The sequence below is a fragment of the Lactuca sativa genome, chromosome 9 (assembly GCF_002870075.4).
Source record: "Lactuca sativa cultivar Salinas chromosome 9, Lsat_Salinas_v11, whole genome shotgun sequence".
NCBI lineage: Eukaryota > Viridiplantae > Streptophyta > Magnoliopsida > Asterales > Asteraceae > Lactuca > Lactuca sativa.
Window position 1 is genome coordinate 202,698,567 of NC_056631.2, and position 17,583 is coordinate 202,716,149.

At 33.3% G+C, this 17,583-nt stretch overlaps 1 protein-coding gene across 1 annotated transcript; it reads left to right on the forward strand.

Moving 5' to 3' along the window:
- Positions 1–9,870: 9,870 nt before the first annotated feature.
- Positions 9,871–12,537, forward strand: LOC111903194 (uncharacterized). Its single transcript, XM_023898981.2, has 3 exons — positions 9,871–11,564; positions 11,646–11,692; positions 11,807–12,537. The coding sequence occupies exons 1-3, from the start codon at positions 9,871–9,873 to the stop codon at positions 12,535–12,537; spliced, it is 2,472 nt and encodes an 823-aa protein (XP_023754749.2).
- The last annotated feature ends 5,046 nt before the right edge of the window (positions 12,538–17,583 follow it).

Here is a 17,583-nt window from a genome sequence, read left to right on the forward strand (position 1 = left end):
GAATAACTTGAATCTATGATGTATTCAATGTTGGAATGAAGCTCCTTACACATAGATTCATACACACACACACACTCTCTTCTCTCTAACTTTCTCTCACACCTTACGAACACACACTTAAGCACCTAGAGAAAACTCATCACCTCGTCCACCTAACACCTATATATACATGGGCCACAATGTTAGACCGAAAACTCATGGGTTTTCGGTTCAAGCTACAATTAATCCTAATATTAGTTTTCGTCCCAAATGATAAAACAATAAATGCTTAGAAAAACAAAGTATAAACTAATTTTAGACCCAATACTATCAGTTCAACTTATTGTTTGACAAGTTGGACATTCACAATCTTCATGCTCCAATTTAAATGGGAGTAATGAAATCTTGATTCTCTAGTATATTTGTCCATATATATTCCTTTTCCTTATTCTTATATTTGTTATATTTTCCTTTCTTGTGTATTTCTTGTATATATATTTGTCTGTGATTAATGAGAAGTTCTACCAATTCTATAATGATAAGTACGAAAAAGTCACTCATCATATGAAAAAAGGAGGGACTGCAACAGAAAGCAAAATCATTATTTCAATGGATGCATATTAGGGATGAGCATGGGTCGGTTTGGGTCGGTTTTTGGCTAAAACCAAACCAAACCGTAGAAAATCGGTTTTTCGATTTTTAAACCCATATAGGTTCGGTTTTTGCATGGTTCGGTTTTTCGGTTTTCCGAGTTGGGTTTATGGGTTTTCGGTTTTAAACCGTGGGTTTATGAGCTCCTATTTTTTTTTCTAGTTTTTGGGTTCAAACCTAATGAAAATACGTTGCGATAAATAGTATTGTATCTACTTTAAATATACCAAAATAAAGAGTACGAATTCTAGTATTATAAAAACATAAAAATGTTTAAAATATCAAAGTTTAACAACATTAACAGTTTATTAAAAATAAACATAAAGTATTAAAGAGATAAAGTCTAAAGTCTAAAACTAAAAGTTTAAAACATAATAAATAATATATATGTGGGTCGGTTCGGTTTTTATGGGCGGTTTTATACGTCAAAACCGAACCAAACCGTTATTTTTTGGTTTTTGTAAAATTCAAACCTAAACCGTCGGTTATTGTTTTGGTTTCGGTTTTTCGGTTTCAGTTATATCGGTTTTTTTTGGTTTTTCGGTTTTTCGGTTCGGTTTTTGCTTATCCCTAATGCATATTGATCTTTTTGTTTATTTTATTGTTTTAAGTGAGTTAATATTTTCACACAGTATTTGAATGTCTATCATTTTTATCTATGTTTGAATAGAAAGCAAAATCATTATTTCAATGGATGCATATTGATCTTTTTGTTTATTTTATTGTTTTAAGTAGGTTAATATTTTCACGCAGTGTTTGAATGTCTATCATTTTTATCTATATATCATTAACTGTAGTTAAAATAATATATATTATTTTTACAAAACAAAAGAAGAAGGGCAAAACCAGATCATAAAATAAATTAACCATCATAAAAAAAAGCATATATGGTATTTCTCTTCTGGACAAATAAAGAAGAATCTCTAATAATTGGCGTTGAGAAAAGAAGTGAAAAGTGTAAAAGTGGATTCTTGAGTTTACTAGTGGGAGACAAAAAGTGTTATCCCCATTCAAATTATGTCAATAAACCTCACACTATCCGAAATTTCCTTCGTTATATTTAATGATTTTAAATTTTAAATTATAATAAATTGATTATATATTTTTTTAGAAATATGATTTGAGCAATTAATAAATGTATTTACTTTTAAGTGTTTTTTCTATCGAAATTAACCTATAAATTCTCTTATTTTTGAGTAAATTACATGAATGGTCCCTATGGTTTTGGGTAATTTGCGTGTTTGGTCACTAACTTATTTTTTTAACTCGGAAGGTCCCTATGATTTGTTTTTGTTACGTGTTTGGTCCCTACTATTTATTTTTGTTACGCGTTTGATCCCTGTCTTATCTAAAAAGACTATTATTTAAAAAGAAAAAAAATGATGGGGTAAGTAAGGTAAGGTGAGGGGTTGGGATTAGGGGTGTGTTTATTTAAATAAATTAAAAAAAATCAAGGCCATAATAGTCTTTTTAGGTAAGATAGGGACCAAGCGCATAACAAAAACAAACAGTAGGGACCTTCCGAGTTAAAAAAATAAGTTAGGGACCAAACGTGCAAATTACCCTAAACCATAGGGACCATTCGTGTAATTTACTCCTTATTTTTTATAAATTTTTCATATAGACATGTTACTCTTCTATTCTCGTAAACATTGTATAAAATAATTGATATATGAAATTTTCTTTATTTTCGTCTTAGTCAGATGACATTTTTTCTACATTCGTTTAAGTGGTAGGCATCTATTTCCATCAAGAAGCAGAAAGTTCGAAAGTCATTAGAACTAGGACGTAAAAAGTGATCGTGCAACTACACATCTTTCGGTACTAGAATACTTTGCTGATGATTGCTTGTACAACCATACATTACTCCAACAACGGTTCATGTTTTAGTAGACAATTATTCCTTCGTATAGCTAACGATTTGGAAGAAATTTACGATTTTTTGAAATTGAAATAAGAAGCTAGAGGTAGATAGGGTTTTACTCTCATACAAAAGTGTATGATCAAAATTCGGATTTTGGGCATCACCGCCGACCCAACAAATAAATATTTGAAGATGAGCTTTTACTCTTATACATCATGGAAATGTATGTATTTTGTATGAATATGTTATCGACCTTTTCAACAAAATATATTTGCGGATAAAGATGAGCTTTTTGACCAAAAATCAAATCAAAACCAGAACCACGTAGGGGTTTTCGGTCCGGTCATCGGTTCTCTCAATCCATCATTTTTGGTTTTCGGTTTCGGGTTGTTTCGGAAAGCTTCAGGGACCGGACATATTCTTAGAGAGAAAACTTTCCCAATATAACTGAACCGAAACCGATTGGAACCAAGTAAGGGTATTCGGCCCGGTGAATGTTTGGAGTTGGGTGAGGGTTGTTAGCCACGAAGTTATATATAGGCACAACCCTATAGTCAAATAATAGTCTAATAGAATAGTTTTTAAGTTCCTATCAATGAACGTATGTCACACCGACAAAACAATGTTAATTATTTGTGTAATTTTAATGATTTCTTTGATTGCTTACGTAACAATATACATTTTGCAACAATAACTAGCAATTTTAATGTTCAAACCATTAAGAACATCATAAAAGACGAAAATAACAAAATGAGAGAACTATTATCCAAAATTAGAAAATTTGGTCAAAATAATTTTTTTAGTCAAAGTTGGAAAAAAAATGATGTTTTTTTTCCAAAAAGAAGAAGCCTATTAAAGGCATATTACCAATAAACCTATTAAAATAACTAAAACAATCTTTTTAATAAAAATCTGACGATACTTTTTGAAATAAAAAAAAAATATTTTAAACCAAAAACTATAGACTACTTTACATAATTAAGGGTTTTAACGATTTGCTTGGCTCTTGATGAACTGGCAATTTGTTCATTTGTTCCCAATAAATGATTTTTAGCACCATATCACGAAAGAGCAGTTCCACTTCTCAAAAAACAGCCCTACGCCCCTACCCACCAGTAGTACCACCACCGTTTTTAACTTTTACATTGTCTTTCTCTCCAACAATTTCACGACCATGTTCTTATTTTCCCACTTTAAAATAAATTGTCTTGTAGCTTATGATATTTGTAATCAATAATTTAATCATTTGTACATACATCATCATTCATCCCAACATACCCCTATACATAAAGTATTGGTATAACTCATAGCAAGTATTGATAATATATAACAAAACCAACACGGCATGATGTTTGAGGTATTGACATCGTTAAAACATGCATCTTCGTTTCAAAAAAAAAAAAAAAAAATACAAGTTTAGCTTAGTTTAAAAATAGTCAAATACTTAAATATCATTAGATAATATTAAATCCAAGAAAACTTAAGAATCGTAGTTGATGTAATCAAATATCTTATATAAGAAATAAGTATATTTGAAACAACGTTCATCTAAAAAGAATATTTAGCATTTCTTCTTACTATAAAAGTAAGAACCACAATATTGAACAATGTATGGTACAAAATGTATATCTCCTTGTATGAAACAAGTTTGAATTACCAATTGTGTTTATTGAAATAGGAAATTGATTCGTACACAAAAATTGTGCTCTATGCATACAATTTATGTTTTTTAAATGTTGTATTGTACACCTATATGAAGCATAAATTGTTATGAAAAAAAAAACCAAATATGTACAAATCATTTCCCATTGAAATAAAGTCACTCCTTCATCAGTTCACGGGCAATGATTTGGCTAGCGAAACCCTTTCATGACATTTATACATATAAGAAAGAAAGGCAAACCAAATTTCATACCTATGCACTTTGTCACATTTATACATATAAGAAAGAAAGCCAAGTATATGGTTGTAGAAGAAACTAAACAAATAACGACCAAACCTTTCATGACAAACCATAATTATAAAATAGTTGGAAATTCAAACATGAAGGGATATGCTTGGTTGGTATGAAATTTGTAGAAGTACTTGGAATTAGAAAGAATAAAATAAGTCTTGTAGACGAGAGAAAAATGAATTTATATATATATATATATATATATATATATATATATATATATATATATATATATATATATATATATATATATATATATATATATATATATATATATATATATATATATATATATATATATATATATATATATATATATATATATATATATATATATATATATAAAAGTTATGTTTTTGGATGGTATGAAACCAATGCTTTTTTTTTTGTGGATTTACATTTAGTAGACAACAATTTTGTCATTTTAGAAAAAGGGTTAGGTAAAATGTTAAGCAATGTCCTAAGGCTGGTCCAAACATATATGGGGCCCAGGGCAAAAAAAAAAAAATGGGTCCTTAAAGACAAATATAATAAAGATTAAAAAAGAATAACATTTACTCTTCACTATAGACATGTTTAATTTGCAATAATAAGCAAACCAAATTGTTTATCTTTTGAGATAATTTGAGTTTGAACCAACTTTAGGCTCTAAAAACCATATATATATATATATATATATATATATATATATATATATATATATATATATATATATATATATATATATATATATATATATATATATATATATACATTATAGCCCAGAAATTTTGGGCCCCTGAAGTTGTGGGCCCTGGGCGGTCGCCCAGGTTACCCACCATCTGGACCGACCCTGAATGTCCTGAAATTTTTCATTAGAAATACTCAAAAGTAAAATATTATAATTTGCTAGATTTTACAGACTAGAATGATTTGAAAGTACTATGAATTTGTACTAATGCTTCCTATTACATCGTTATATATTAATAATTTATTTTGGCATTATCTGCATGTTCAAGTGCCACATACGGAATAGAACCATCGTCAAAAACATAAATTCTAAATCAATTATTAGTTTCAAAAGATCCAATTGGATGGGAAATTTAGCTAAGTTGTAAGGAAAATGTCTACAAGCATCTATAGATACATCTATTCGGAAGGAAACATACATGTTTAACCCTTTTTTTTTGTTCTTTTAAATTCCTAGTTGTGACAGCCCCACATAGAGTTATAAGCATCCTTCGATTTTACAAGACAAAATATGAACGATTGTTAACAAACCCTAATAAGAGAGAAACCCTAATCTAGAGCAGAGAGAACTTGAAAGCAAAACACACTGTGTAAGATGAACAACTTATTCGATAACAAGCAAATAAACACCGGAAAATCCAATTCTAACCCGGTATGAACCGAACCGGAAAAGATTTGTGTGTCCAACAAGTTTGTCATAACACGAGCCGTAGTCCAATAGAAACACAATATGTCACCTTAAGTCCCTCCTCAAATAAAATTTACTAAACAAGTTCCAATAATTTACAAACTAACCATTGACAAATAATTAATCAACATAAAAGGATATAAGAAAGGATCCTAATAATCAATGATAAGTTTGACAATATATATATATATATATATATATATATATATATATATATATATATATATATATATATATATATGTGTGTGTGTGTGTGTGTGTGTGTGTGACTACAAGAAATATTCCCTTTAGCGGCGACACTATTACCGGCGACAAGAGGCTTTATCGGCAACTTTAGATAAAGTTGCCGGTAAAGCCCCTTGTCGCCGGTAATAGTGTCGCCGCTAAAGGGTTGTCACCCGAATCCGCACTTTCCCCCTCTATTGCATCTCAACCGTTTGATGAGATATCCAATCCAACAGGTGGGGTGTCTTATCCTGTCTAACCTAATACCGGCGACACAGATGTCGCCGCTAAAGGTTAAAAAAAGTCGCCGCTAATAGTCCGCTAAAAATGACGCGATACCCTTCCCTCCAGTTTGTCGCCGCTATTACTCATTGTCGCCGGTAAAGGGTCTGGTGTCACCGCTAAAGGTGTCGCCGCTATTGCCTGTCGCAGATAAAAAAAAACGCACGCAGATACCCTCACTTCTTCATTTTCCTTTCTGTTTGCTTCCAATTTCCTTCACCATTTTGCCGATTTCCTCTTCAATTTGCTTCTTCCAAGCAAATTTCTCCCCACATTATTCCAAGCAAGTGTCTCTAGGTGTGGTTAAAGCTTTTGGATCAATTTCTACCTCCATTTCTTGAAGAAATGTAAGTTTATTTGGTGATTTCATTTTTATTTTGTATGAATTTCGATTTGTAGCTTTATGTAGTGATTGAATGATAATAAATTGTTCATATTCTTGTTTTTGGTGGTGTTGTTTTGGATTAGAAGCAAGTTATTCAATTTTTTGTTTGTGGTTATTGAATTGCAATTAGTTGTATAGCTTCAAGTTGTATTTATATGTGAAATTATGTGAAAATTGTCATATGTGAAAATTAGATTGTATATTCCGTATTTGTTTGAATATATGTGAATTTGGTATATATATTCCAATGTATGTGTGTTTGATGTATATGTGGTATATTAGTATTTGGTAGAAATTATATGTATTTGTTATAAGTAGAATGTTATTGTGTGTATGTAAATGTATGTATGTTTGTTATAAATGTGATATATGATTGTGAAACTTTTGTATTTGGTATAAATAGGATGTTATTATGTATATATGTGAAATTATGTGTATTTGGTTTAAGTAGGATGTTATTTTGTGTGTATTTGTATTTGGTGTATATGTGGTATATGTATGTAAAAGTATGTGAATTTCACCTTCTTATGTATTATGTAAAACTATGTGGTTTTGGTATAAGTAGGATGCTATAATTGAAAAAAAAATAAAAATACATTATTTTTATAATTTGAAAAAAAAACACAAAAAAAACTATAAAATTGTTTAAAAACTTATATACAAAAACTAGAAAGCTTCTAGTTTTTACCCAAGCTAACTCCAAATTAATTAACCAATAAGTTATATAGTTAACTTATAATCTTCAAATTAATTCATAAGATTATATTTCTATAATCAATAATAATCGTTTACCATAAAAATAGGTTAAAGGATGCTATAATTGAAAAAAAATTATTGTTATAATTGGAAAAAAAACACAAAAAAAATTATAAAATTGTTTAAAAACTTATATATATTTTAATCTCGACGGTAAAAAAAACAACACAACAACATAATATGTATATAAAAGTATGTGAATTTCATGTTCTTATGTATTATGTAAAATTATGTGGTTTTCTTATAAGTAGGATGTTATAATTGAAAAAGAAAATAAAAATTAATTATTGTTATAATTGGAAAAAAAAACACAATATATATATATATATATATATATATATATATATATATATATATATATATATATATATATATATATAATTGTTTAAAAACTTATATACAAAAACTAGAAAGTTTCTAGTTTCTACCCAAGCTAACTCCAAATTAATTAACCAATAAGTTATATAGTTAATTTATAATCTTCAAATTAATTCATAAGATTATATTTCTATAACCAATAATAATCGGTTACCATAAAAATAGGTTAAAGGATGCTATAACTGAATAAATAAATAAATAAATAAATTATTGTTATAATTGGAAAAAAAATACAAAAAAATTATAAAATTGTTTAAAAACTTATATATATTTTAATCTCGACGGTAAAAAAAACAACACAACAACATAATATGTATGTAAAAGTATGTGAATTTAATGTTCTTATGTATTATGTAAAATTAGGTGGTTTTCTTATAAGTAGGATGCTATAATTGAAAAGAAAATAAAAATTAATTATTGTTATAATTGGAAAAAAACACAATATATATATATATATATATATATATATATATATATATATATATATATATATATATATATATATATATATATATATATATAATTGTTTAAAAACTTATATACAAAAACTAGAAAGTTTCTAGTTTTTACCCAAGCTAACTCCAAATTAATTAACCAATAAGTTATATAGTTAATATATAATCTTCAAATTAATTCATAAGATTATATTTTTATAACCAATAATAATCGGTTACCATAAAAATAGGTTAAAGGATGCTATAATTGAAAAAATAAATTAATAAATAACTTATTGTTATAATTGAAAAAAAACACAAAAAAAAATTATAAAATTGTTTAAAAACATATATATATATATATATATATATATATATATATATACATTTTTATCTCGACGGTAAAAAAAACAACACAACAACATAATATGTATGTAAAAGTATGTGAATTTCATGTTCTTATGTATTATGTAAAATTATGTGGTTTTCTTATAAGTAGGATGCTATAATTGAAAAGAAAATAAAAATTAATTATTGTTATAATTGGAAAAAAACACAATATATATATATATATATATATATATATATATATATATATATATATATATATATATATATATATATATATCTTTATTACTTAATTTTTGTATTATTTTAGATGTAAAAAAAATGTAGATTGGAAAAAAAAACAATGCTAATTCTGTATACTAAACTCTAAACCCAAAATTATGTTTTAGCAACATCATGTCTATTGATAAAAGTTGGACTACTAATCCATATCGAAACCATCCCGAGTTCCAAGCAGGACTCAAAGCGTTTATTGAGAAGTCCAAGTTGCACCTTGATAGTAATGGTAAAATCAGATGTGCGTGTGAAAAATGTGATAATCGTTACTTCAAGTACCCGACTGCAGTTGAACGCCATATATTTATAAATGGTTTCAGTAAGGCATACAAAATTTGGATCTATCATGGTGAATCTTTTATTCCTCCAGTCGTCTTGCCAAGTAACGAAATGGCCGATTTAATCGGCGATGTGATGTGGGAGTCGAGAGAAAATGATACCAACCTCGATGAAGGAACCTCGAATACAAGGGGTAGCGGTGTGGATGATGATTTTGCACAGTTGTTGGAAGAAATGGAAACTCAATTGTATACTGGTTGCATCTTTTCTTCCCTTGAGTTTCTAGCAAAGTTAATGCATATCAAGGTGAATAACAAATGGACTGATAGTTCATTTGATCAACTCCTTGAGCTCTTGCAATTAGCATTTCCCAAAAGCAACAAGGTTCCCCTTTCACATTATCTAGCCAAAAAGAAACTAAAGTCTATTGGCCTGGGGTATGAGTCGATACATGTGTGCAAAAACGATTGTTGTCTCTTTTGGAAAGAACATGATTCATTGCAAGTTTGTCCCGTTTGTAAAGAGAGCCGATGGATCGATAAAAACACCAAGGGTAAGAAAGTACCTCATTAGGTGTTACAGTACTTTCCTGTGACCCCTAGACTACGACGTTTATATTGTTCGAGGCGCACTGCCAAAAATATGATTTGGCATAGTACCAGACGTTCAGAAGATGGTGTGATGATTCATCCTGTTGATGGGGAACATTGGCAAGATTTTGATAAAAAATACCCCGACTTCTCGAGTGAACCCCGTAACGTACGCCTAGGTCTTTCAGCTGACGGTTTCAATCCATTTGGAAACATGTGTGATCCACATAGCACATGGCCGGTCATACTCACCACATACAATCTGCCACCCTGGCTTTGTATGAAAGAGTCATCATTCATGTTGACTTTGTTGATTCCAGGACCGAAAGCTCCAGGTAAGGATATGGATGTTTTCCTTAGACCGTTGGCGGAAGAGCTTAAACATTTGTGGAACTCAGGCGTACGTATTAAAGATGCGGCTACAAACACATTCTTCACGATGAGAGCTATGTTGTTGTGGACAATAAACGATTGGCCAGCTCGTAGTAGTTTATCAGGTTGGAGTTGGCAAGGGTATAGAGCATGTGCTACTTGCAATGAAGACACTCCTTCGTACCATGCAACAAACGAAGTCGTATATATCGGTCATCTTCGTTTCCTAGATGCTAATGATCCGTTAAGAAAGAGGTTGGACTTTAACGGGATGGAAGAGACAAGACCCGCTCTGAGAAACTTTAGTAATGATGACATACAAGAGCAACTAGGTCGTCTACTAACTCGTAAACCGGGTAAACATCCTGAGCATGGAGGCGGGGAGCCAAAGCGGCAAGATTATGAGTTGAACTGGTCGAAACGAAGCATTTTCTTCGAACTCAAGTATTGGTCTTCTCTACAGTTGAAACACAACATAGATGTCATGCATGTCCAGAAAAATGTGGACGGGAGTTTGGTAGGTACTCTCCTAATGAACGATAAAAGCAAAGACACATCAAATGGACGAGAGGACTTGAGAATTCTAAACATTTGGAGAAATGAATGGTTGCAAAAAAATGGTGACAAGTTTCATAGACCCCATGCAAGATACTCTTTCACGAAATCTAGTCGACAACTCTTTTGTCAATTTATAAAAGAGGTTAAACTGCCGGATGGGTTTGGTTCTAACATTAGTAAGAAAGTGAACGATACCAATACTAACATTATTGGGTTGAAATCGCATGACCACCACATTCTTATGCAACGTTTGATACCGATTGGAGTAAGAGGGTTGTTAGACAAAGATACTTATACACCTATTGTAGACCTTTGTACGTTTTTCAAGCAACTTTGTTCCAGAACATTGAAGGTGGAGGATATGAGGAAAGCAAAAGTAGACATTATTGCAATCTTGTGCAAGTTAGAATTGATTTATCCTCCGGCGTTTTTTGACATTATGGTTCATTTACTTTTGCATTTACTTGATGAAGCAATTGCTGGAGGCCCGGTTTGTATGATATGGATGTTTCCATTCGAGAGATATATGAAAAAACTAAAAAACTATGTCAGAAACAAGGCGAAGCCAGAAGGTTCTATAGCTGAGGGTTATGTTGCTGAAGAAGCTTTATCATTTTGTTCAATATACCTTCGAGATGTAAAGAATCGTCCGGAAAGAAATGTAGATGTTTTCATTGAAAAAACAAAGTTTTGGATGTTTGACTCTAAATGTCGACCGACCAGCACAACTCAAATCAAAACTCTTACTTTAACGGAAATGCATAACATGGAATGGTTTGTATTGAATAGCTGTGAAGAAGTCAGACAGTATATCAAGTAATTAATCTTATCTCTAACTTTCATTCTTAATTTTTTATTTTATCTTTTTAAATCTATATCTTTTGGTCATCAACATAGGAAATTCAAATCTGAGCATCCCCAAAGTGATGAAAAGAGAGAATTTCGTAATTGGTTTCGTTAAAAGGTAATATAAATTAATAAACAAATTTGTTTCATTGATCTAATGAATACATAATACATATTAATTTATAATTGTTAGGTTCATCAAATGAAAATAGAAAAATCTCCAGAATTCCACAAAGAGTTGTCGGTTCTTACAATGGGCCCGCAAATGAATGCCTATTCTTACACCGCATGCATAGTCAATGGTGTTAGGTTTATGGTACTTAGTCGTGACACACAACGTACGACACAAAACTCTAGGGTTTTAGCGGTGGTTGAGAAAGGCGAGAAATATTATGGCCAGTTAGAAGAGATTATAGAGTTGAGGTATACACATGATTATTCAACTGTACTATTTCGTTGCAAGTGGTTTGATACTCGAACAGGAGTTATTTCTAGTGATAGTTTCACCAGTATCGACACACGACGCGAAGCATACAAAGATGATCAACTCATATATGCGTCACAAGCCAAACAAGTGTTCTACAACAGAGAGCCAAACAATAACCATCGGTGTGTTGTCGAGCATGTTAATCATCGAAGTATTTGGGATCTACCATCGAACGATGACCTTGTTCAAAATGTTGACAATGTCTCACACGAAAATGTAGACGATGTCGATGTACTTCAAAATATCTCTTCATCCGATGCTCCACTTTTTATCGATTTCAGCATGTACTTTCAAAACATTCCTAGAGTCATTGTTGATGTAGAAAGTGCATCTGAAGTTCCTCCGCCAACTGGTAGAGTCAATGATGTTTCTGATTGCGAGACTGATTACGATGACACTGATTCAGACTATGATACCGAAGAAGACACTGAAGGATATGAGGAAGATTCTGATTAGAATAGTTCTTATGTAATGTGTATTTGTAATATGTGTTTGTAATATGAACTTTATTTGGATTTCTAGTTTAAATAGAAATGTTTATTCCTATCTAAATGTTTATTCCTATCTAAATGTTTATTTCTATATAATGTGTATCTATAATAAAAATTGTATTTGTATATCTTATAATTTTTCAGGAAATGATGAGAGTGTGGCTGTTGTTTATGTTTACCATGGCTGCTGTCATGGGTCGTGGACATGGGGGAGACGGAGCTGAGGACCCACCTTTCCCAGGTGGTAGAGGTCTTGGCCAGCACGAGCAGGACGGTAAGTCTTATCATGAATTTTTATTTACTATTTTTGTTCAATTATCATAAATTAAATGTCGTTTCTAATAATTTTTAATTACATTTGTAGTTGAGAGACGTGCCCGAAGGAAAGTTCGAGGAAAAGCAAAAAATATAAATCTTGAAAAAGCAATCTTGCAGAACCAGGGGAAACCAATAGACATGCAATATGATAGGGATATCACATTTAATCCCGTAGGAGAGGCGGGAGACATGTTTTCCCGAGAAGTTGGGAAAACAATGTGGCAGATGGTCCCTTTCGACAAATGGAGTTGGAAAAGAGTTTCCCCTGATATAAAGGACACTGTATTACAACATTTAGTGGTAATTATTTATTTAAATATATTTTATAGGTTTAACTATAATTGTTTTTTACTTGGTTAACTTTTTTTTTTTTATTGTAGACAAAGTTTGATCTCAATCAAATGTACCAGGATGCACAAGCTACTCTATTGACAGACAATTTTCAAGCAGCCTTGTTAAAAGGTTTTCGAGAGCGTAAAGCCGACGCAAAAGAATATTTCAAGATGGTCGGAGGGTATGAAGATATCCCGAGAGCATTGGCAAATCCTCCGGATGGTATGCTTGTTGATAACTGGGAGAAGACAGTTGAGTATTTTCAAACTGACGAACACAAAATTGCTTCAGAAAGGAACAAAAAAATCCGTGAAAAGCAAACAACTGTGAATCGTGGGGGTTCGAGCTCGTATAGCAGTACTTGCTATAAGAAGGTACCGTACGATACATGTAATTATTTATTTAAAATATAATTTAATTTTTAAACTTAAACAAAACCTTAAGAGAGTGGAAACATTTCGCAAAGCTCATACCGATAAGAATGGTGTATTTGTTACTGCTGAATCGGAACAACAATATGTAAGTATTTAATTATAATTTTATCATATATTTAAATGTTTATTTATACTTAATTGTTAGTCACTTTTGGGAGTTACAGAATCGGTTAGTTGAAGAGCTGCTAGAACAAACTCAAGGTGAAAGTGAGTTAACGCCAACTCAAGAAAGAGCTACGTTCGAGAAAGTATTAGGAGAGCGACGTGGCCACATTAGAGGCATTGGCCGCAAACCTTCTGGTCTCCCGACAATTCCATAGCCTTCGCAACCATCACAACCACCATCACAACCATCACAGGTAAAATAACAATATACTTTGGCATTGTAAAATGCATGTTGATTTGGTAGTTTTGGTTTTGTGGTGGTTATTTGCTAAAAAGTTTGGTAATTTGGTTTTTGTTTATGTTTGACGATCTAACTTATAAGTTTATATATATTGTTATTAATTATGTAGTTGGAAAATCTTCGTGCAATGCTCGCCAACCCGGCATGTAGGGATGAGCTTTATTCGTTTTTTCAATCGCAAAATAATCAAGGAAACGATGGGAACGGCGATGAGGGTATGTAAGAATGAGTTTTATTTGCATATGTTGTCTCGTTTTGCTACTTGGTAGATTGTAAAAATTTTGTTGTTTTGCTACTCGGATATTATGACTTTTGATATTTAATTGTATTTTGGATGTTTGTTTGTAATTTGCATTGAGACTATTATGTTTGATATTTAATATGATGTTTGTTTTGTAATTAGCGTCGATACTATTTGTTTTGATATTTAATCGAATATTGTTATTACCGGCGACACTTTTACCTGCGATATTATCACCGGCAACGAAAATCATTATTTAAAAAAAAAATTGAAAAAAAATTACCGGCGACGCTTTTACCGGCGACTCTTTTACCGGCGACAGATGTCATTACCGGCGACGGGCTTATTAGCGGCGACAATGATCATTAGCGGCGACATATCAATAGCGGCGACAAACTGATCAATAGCGACGAGGCAGTAGCGGCGACTCAGTACCGGCGACGCGTCGCCGCTATTAGTACATGAAACCAAAACTGAAAACCGTAAGCACGAAGCTTAGTGAGCTCCCCCAATCTACCACATACCACACAATAACATATAAGCACATACTGGGCCTTGCCCACTGCATCGGACTGAAGTCCGGGCTAACTGGGGCCTTGCCCCCTGCATCGGACCGAAGTTCGGACTAACTGGGACCTTGTCCCCTGCATCGGACCGAAGTCCAAAACTGACTGGGACCCCCGTCCCCTACATCGGACCGAAGTCCGAAGCTGACTGGACCCCCGTCCCCTACATCGGACCGAAGTCCGAAGCTGACTAGGACCCCCGTCCCCTACATCGGACCGAAGTCCGAAGCTGACTGGGACCCCCGTCCCCTACATCGGACCGAAGCCTGAAGCTGACTGGGACCCCCGTCCCCTACATCGGACCGAAGTCCGAAACTGACTGAACATAGCATAAACATATCCACTAGCATGAACACACATATACTACATCGGGCCGTAGCCCGAATCACATAACACATAAATCCTGTCTGAGCCACGAAGGCATCAAACATGCTAACTACTGCATCGGATCAAATCTGGAAACTACTACTAGCTAAACGGGTCGGCATTGTGGCCTTAGACCCGTTCCTACTGGAAGGAAACTCACCTGAGACTGCTGGACTGATGCTGCTAATCCTTTTGACTGCTACCTGACCCCTGACTCCGAACTGCTGCTCCACTAGCTCCTCGAGCTACCAATGCCAAAATAACACTTAGTCCAACTGATCTCCAAAGGTCAACTAGGTCAACTCTAGTCAAGGTCAAAATCCTGGTCAAAGTCAACCTTCCAGGTCAACCCTACTCGCCGAGTCCACCTAATAACTCGCCGAGTTCATATGCTCAGGGTCCTTCTATTCGCGACTCGACTCGCCGAGTCAACTATTCCCGAGTCCTGACCTGTCCAACTCGCTGAGTCTCCACCCGACTCGCTGATTCGAGTTTCAACTCGAAGGGTTTGGGGTTTCGCGACATGACTCGCCGAGTCCAAGAATAGACTCGCCGAGCCCAAGGCAATCATCAACCAACTCGTCGAGTTGTTCTTCCAACTCGCCGAGTTCATGCCTAACTTCATCCGACTCAACGAGCTGTACATCCCACTCGTCGAGTTCCTCCTCATCTTCAAGCTACTCGCCGAGTCCACTCGAAGGACTCGCCGAGTCTATTCAGTCCTTAATCCATGCAGTGGCTTTTCGAGCCAAACAGGGCTTCCAACTCATAGATCCATACTTCTAAGGCCTATCCCCCACGTAAAGTGGCAAACTTTACGTGTAGATCAAGAGATCAAAGCTTAAAACAATCCAAACTAGGGTTTAAGACAAAGAGGCTTCACTATCAACCCAAGAACAGATGCTTTATGACTTTCCAGGCCAAGGTACACTCAGATCTGAAGTAGCAACTTCAGATCTAGGCTTCTAACTCGAAATAGTTCTTAAGCATGGCATAAAATCCCCAAATCACATAGCTAAGATTGATCTATTAAACAAAAGAAGGAAGGTAACGATTTATTACCTTTGAATGCTCAGAAATGATCCACCAACTCTGGATCCAAGGCCCCCTTCTTGCTCCACAAGGACTAACTTCTCTCTCAAGCTCCAAAAGCTTCACTAAGGGTAGATCTTGCTCCAAAACGATTATGGCGGCTAAGGTTTAGTGATATGTGCTAGAGAGGCAATAAAGGAACCCTAGGGGAGAGAATGAGACGTTTAAATAAGCTCCAAGTCCCGGATTTAGGGTTTTCCTTGCTCAGACCTGACTCGCCGAGTCGCCTTGGCCGACTCGCCGAGCCGGTCGCTTACACCTCAACCCGGATCCCGCTCGGACTCGCCAAGTCCCTCCTTGGACTCGCCGAGTCTCCCCTAAAAATTAGGGTTTTCTTTCTTTTCTTGGCTTTCCAACTTTGGGTGTTACAATTAGTATTACCGGCGATTTTTGAGACTTTTACCGGCGACTTTTGTCGCCGGTAATGGCCTTTTTCCTTGTAGTGTGTGTGTGTGTAAAAAGCTGGACAACATTTTTGCTGAGATGGGCGGTGATGAATTCGGTACCACCCCCACCGGTCTTAGACATAGTTTATGTCTTATATATATATATATATATATATATATATATATATATATATATATATATATATATATATATATATATATATATATATATAAGACATAAACTATGTCTAAGACCGGTGGGGGTGGTACCGAATTCATCACCGCCCATCTCAGCAAAAATATTGTCCAGCTTTTTACATTTCTACATACTTAATCACCATGTTTGCAAAGCAGGAGAAGTTGAGAAAAAACAAGAAATTGGGGACAAAGAAGAAGATTGGCAAGACAAGTCATACGGCAAACCATGTCAACTTAACTAAAACAACAAGCCGACATAGGTCTCATCCTTCTAATATTGAATAAATAGTTATAGTAGTTTCCTTAATTGTCACTTGGGTTTCATACACAATATGATGTTATTAGACTTTTTTTTATAAGAACAACATGGGATTTTATTAAGCCAGCAATTACATCAAGGAAATAGCACGATTAGGGTCTTACAGCCAACCTACCCAATTACTCTTACCCTTCCTATTACTATTGCTAACCCATAAATACGAGTGGATAAACTTTTATCAATAACAATGCCTTTTTACAAAGTTGTTACCAAACAATAAAGAATTTCTAAACCACCAAATAAACATGAAATACATTTACAATGAATCTAAAACAATATAGACAAAAAAAAAAAAAAAAAAAAAAAAAAAAAAAAAAAAAAAAAAAAAAAAAAAAAACTCCGCAATTAAACA

What these genes read in the sequence shown, in the direction of transcription:
- LOC111903194 (XM_023898981.2), top strand. Translation starts at nt 9,871, where the DNA reads ATGATTTGGCATAGTACCAGACGTTCAGAAGATGGTGTGATGATTCAT. An exon ending in GAAGTCAGACAGTATATCAA is followed by an intron (nt 11,565 to 11,645) that starts GTAATTAATCTT and finishes TCATCAACATAG; the next exon opens with GAAATTCAAATCTGAGCATC. An exon ending in TGATGAAAAGAGAGAATTTC is followed by an intron (nt 11,693 to 11,806) that starts GTAATTGGTTTC and finishes AAATGAAAATAG; the next exon opens with AAAAATCTCCAGAATTCCAC.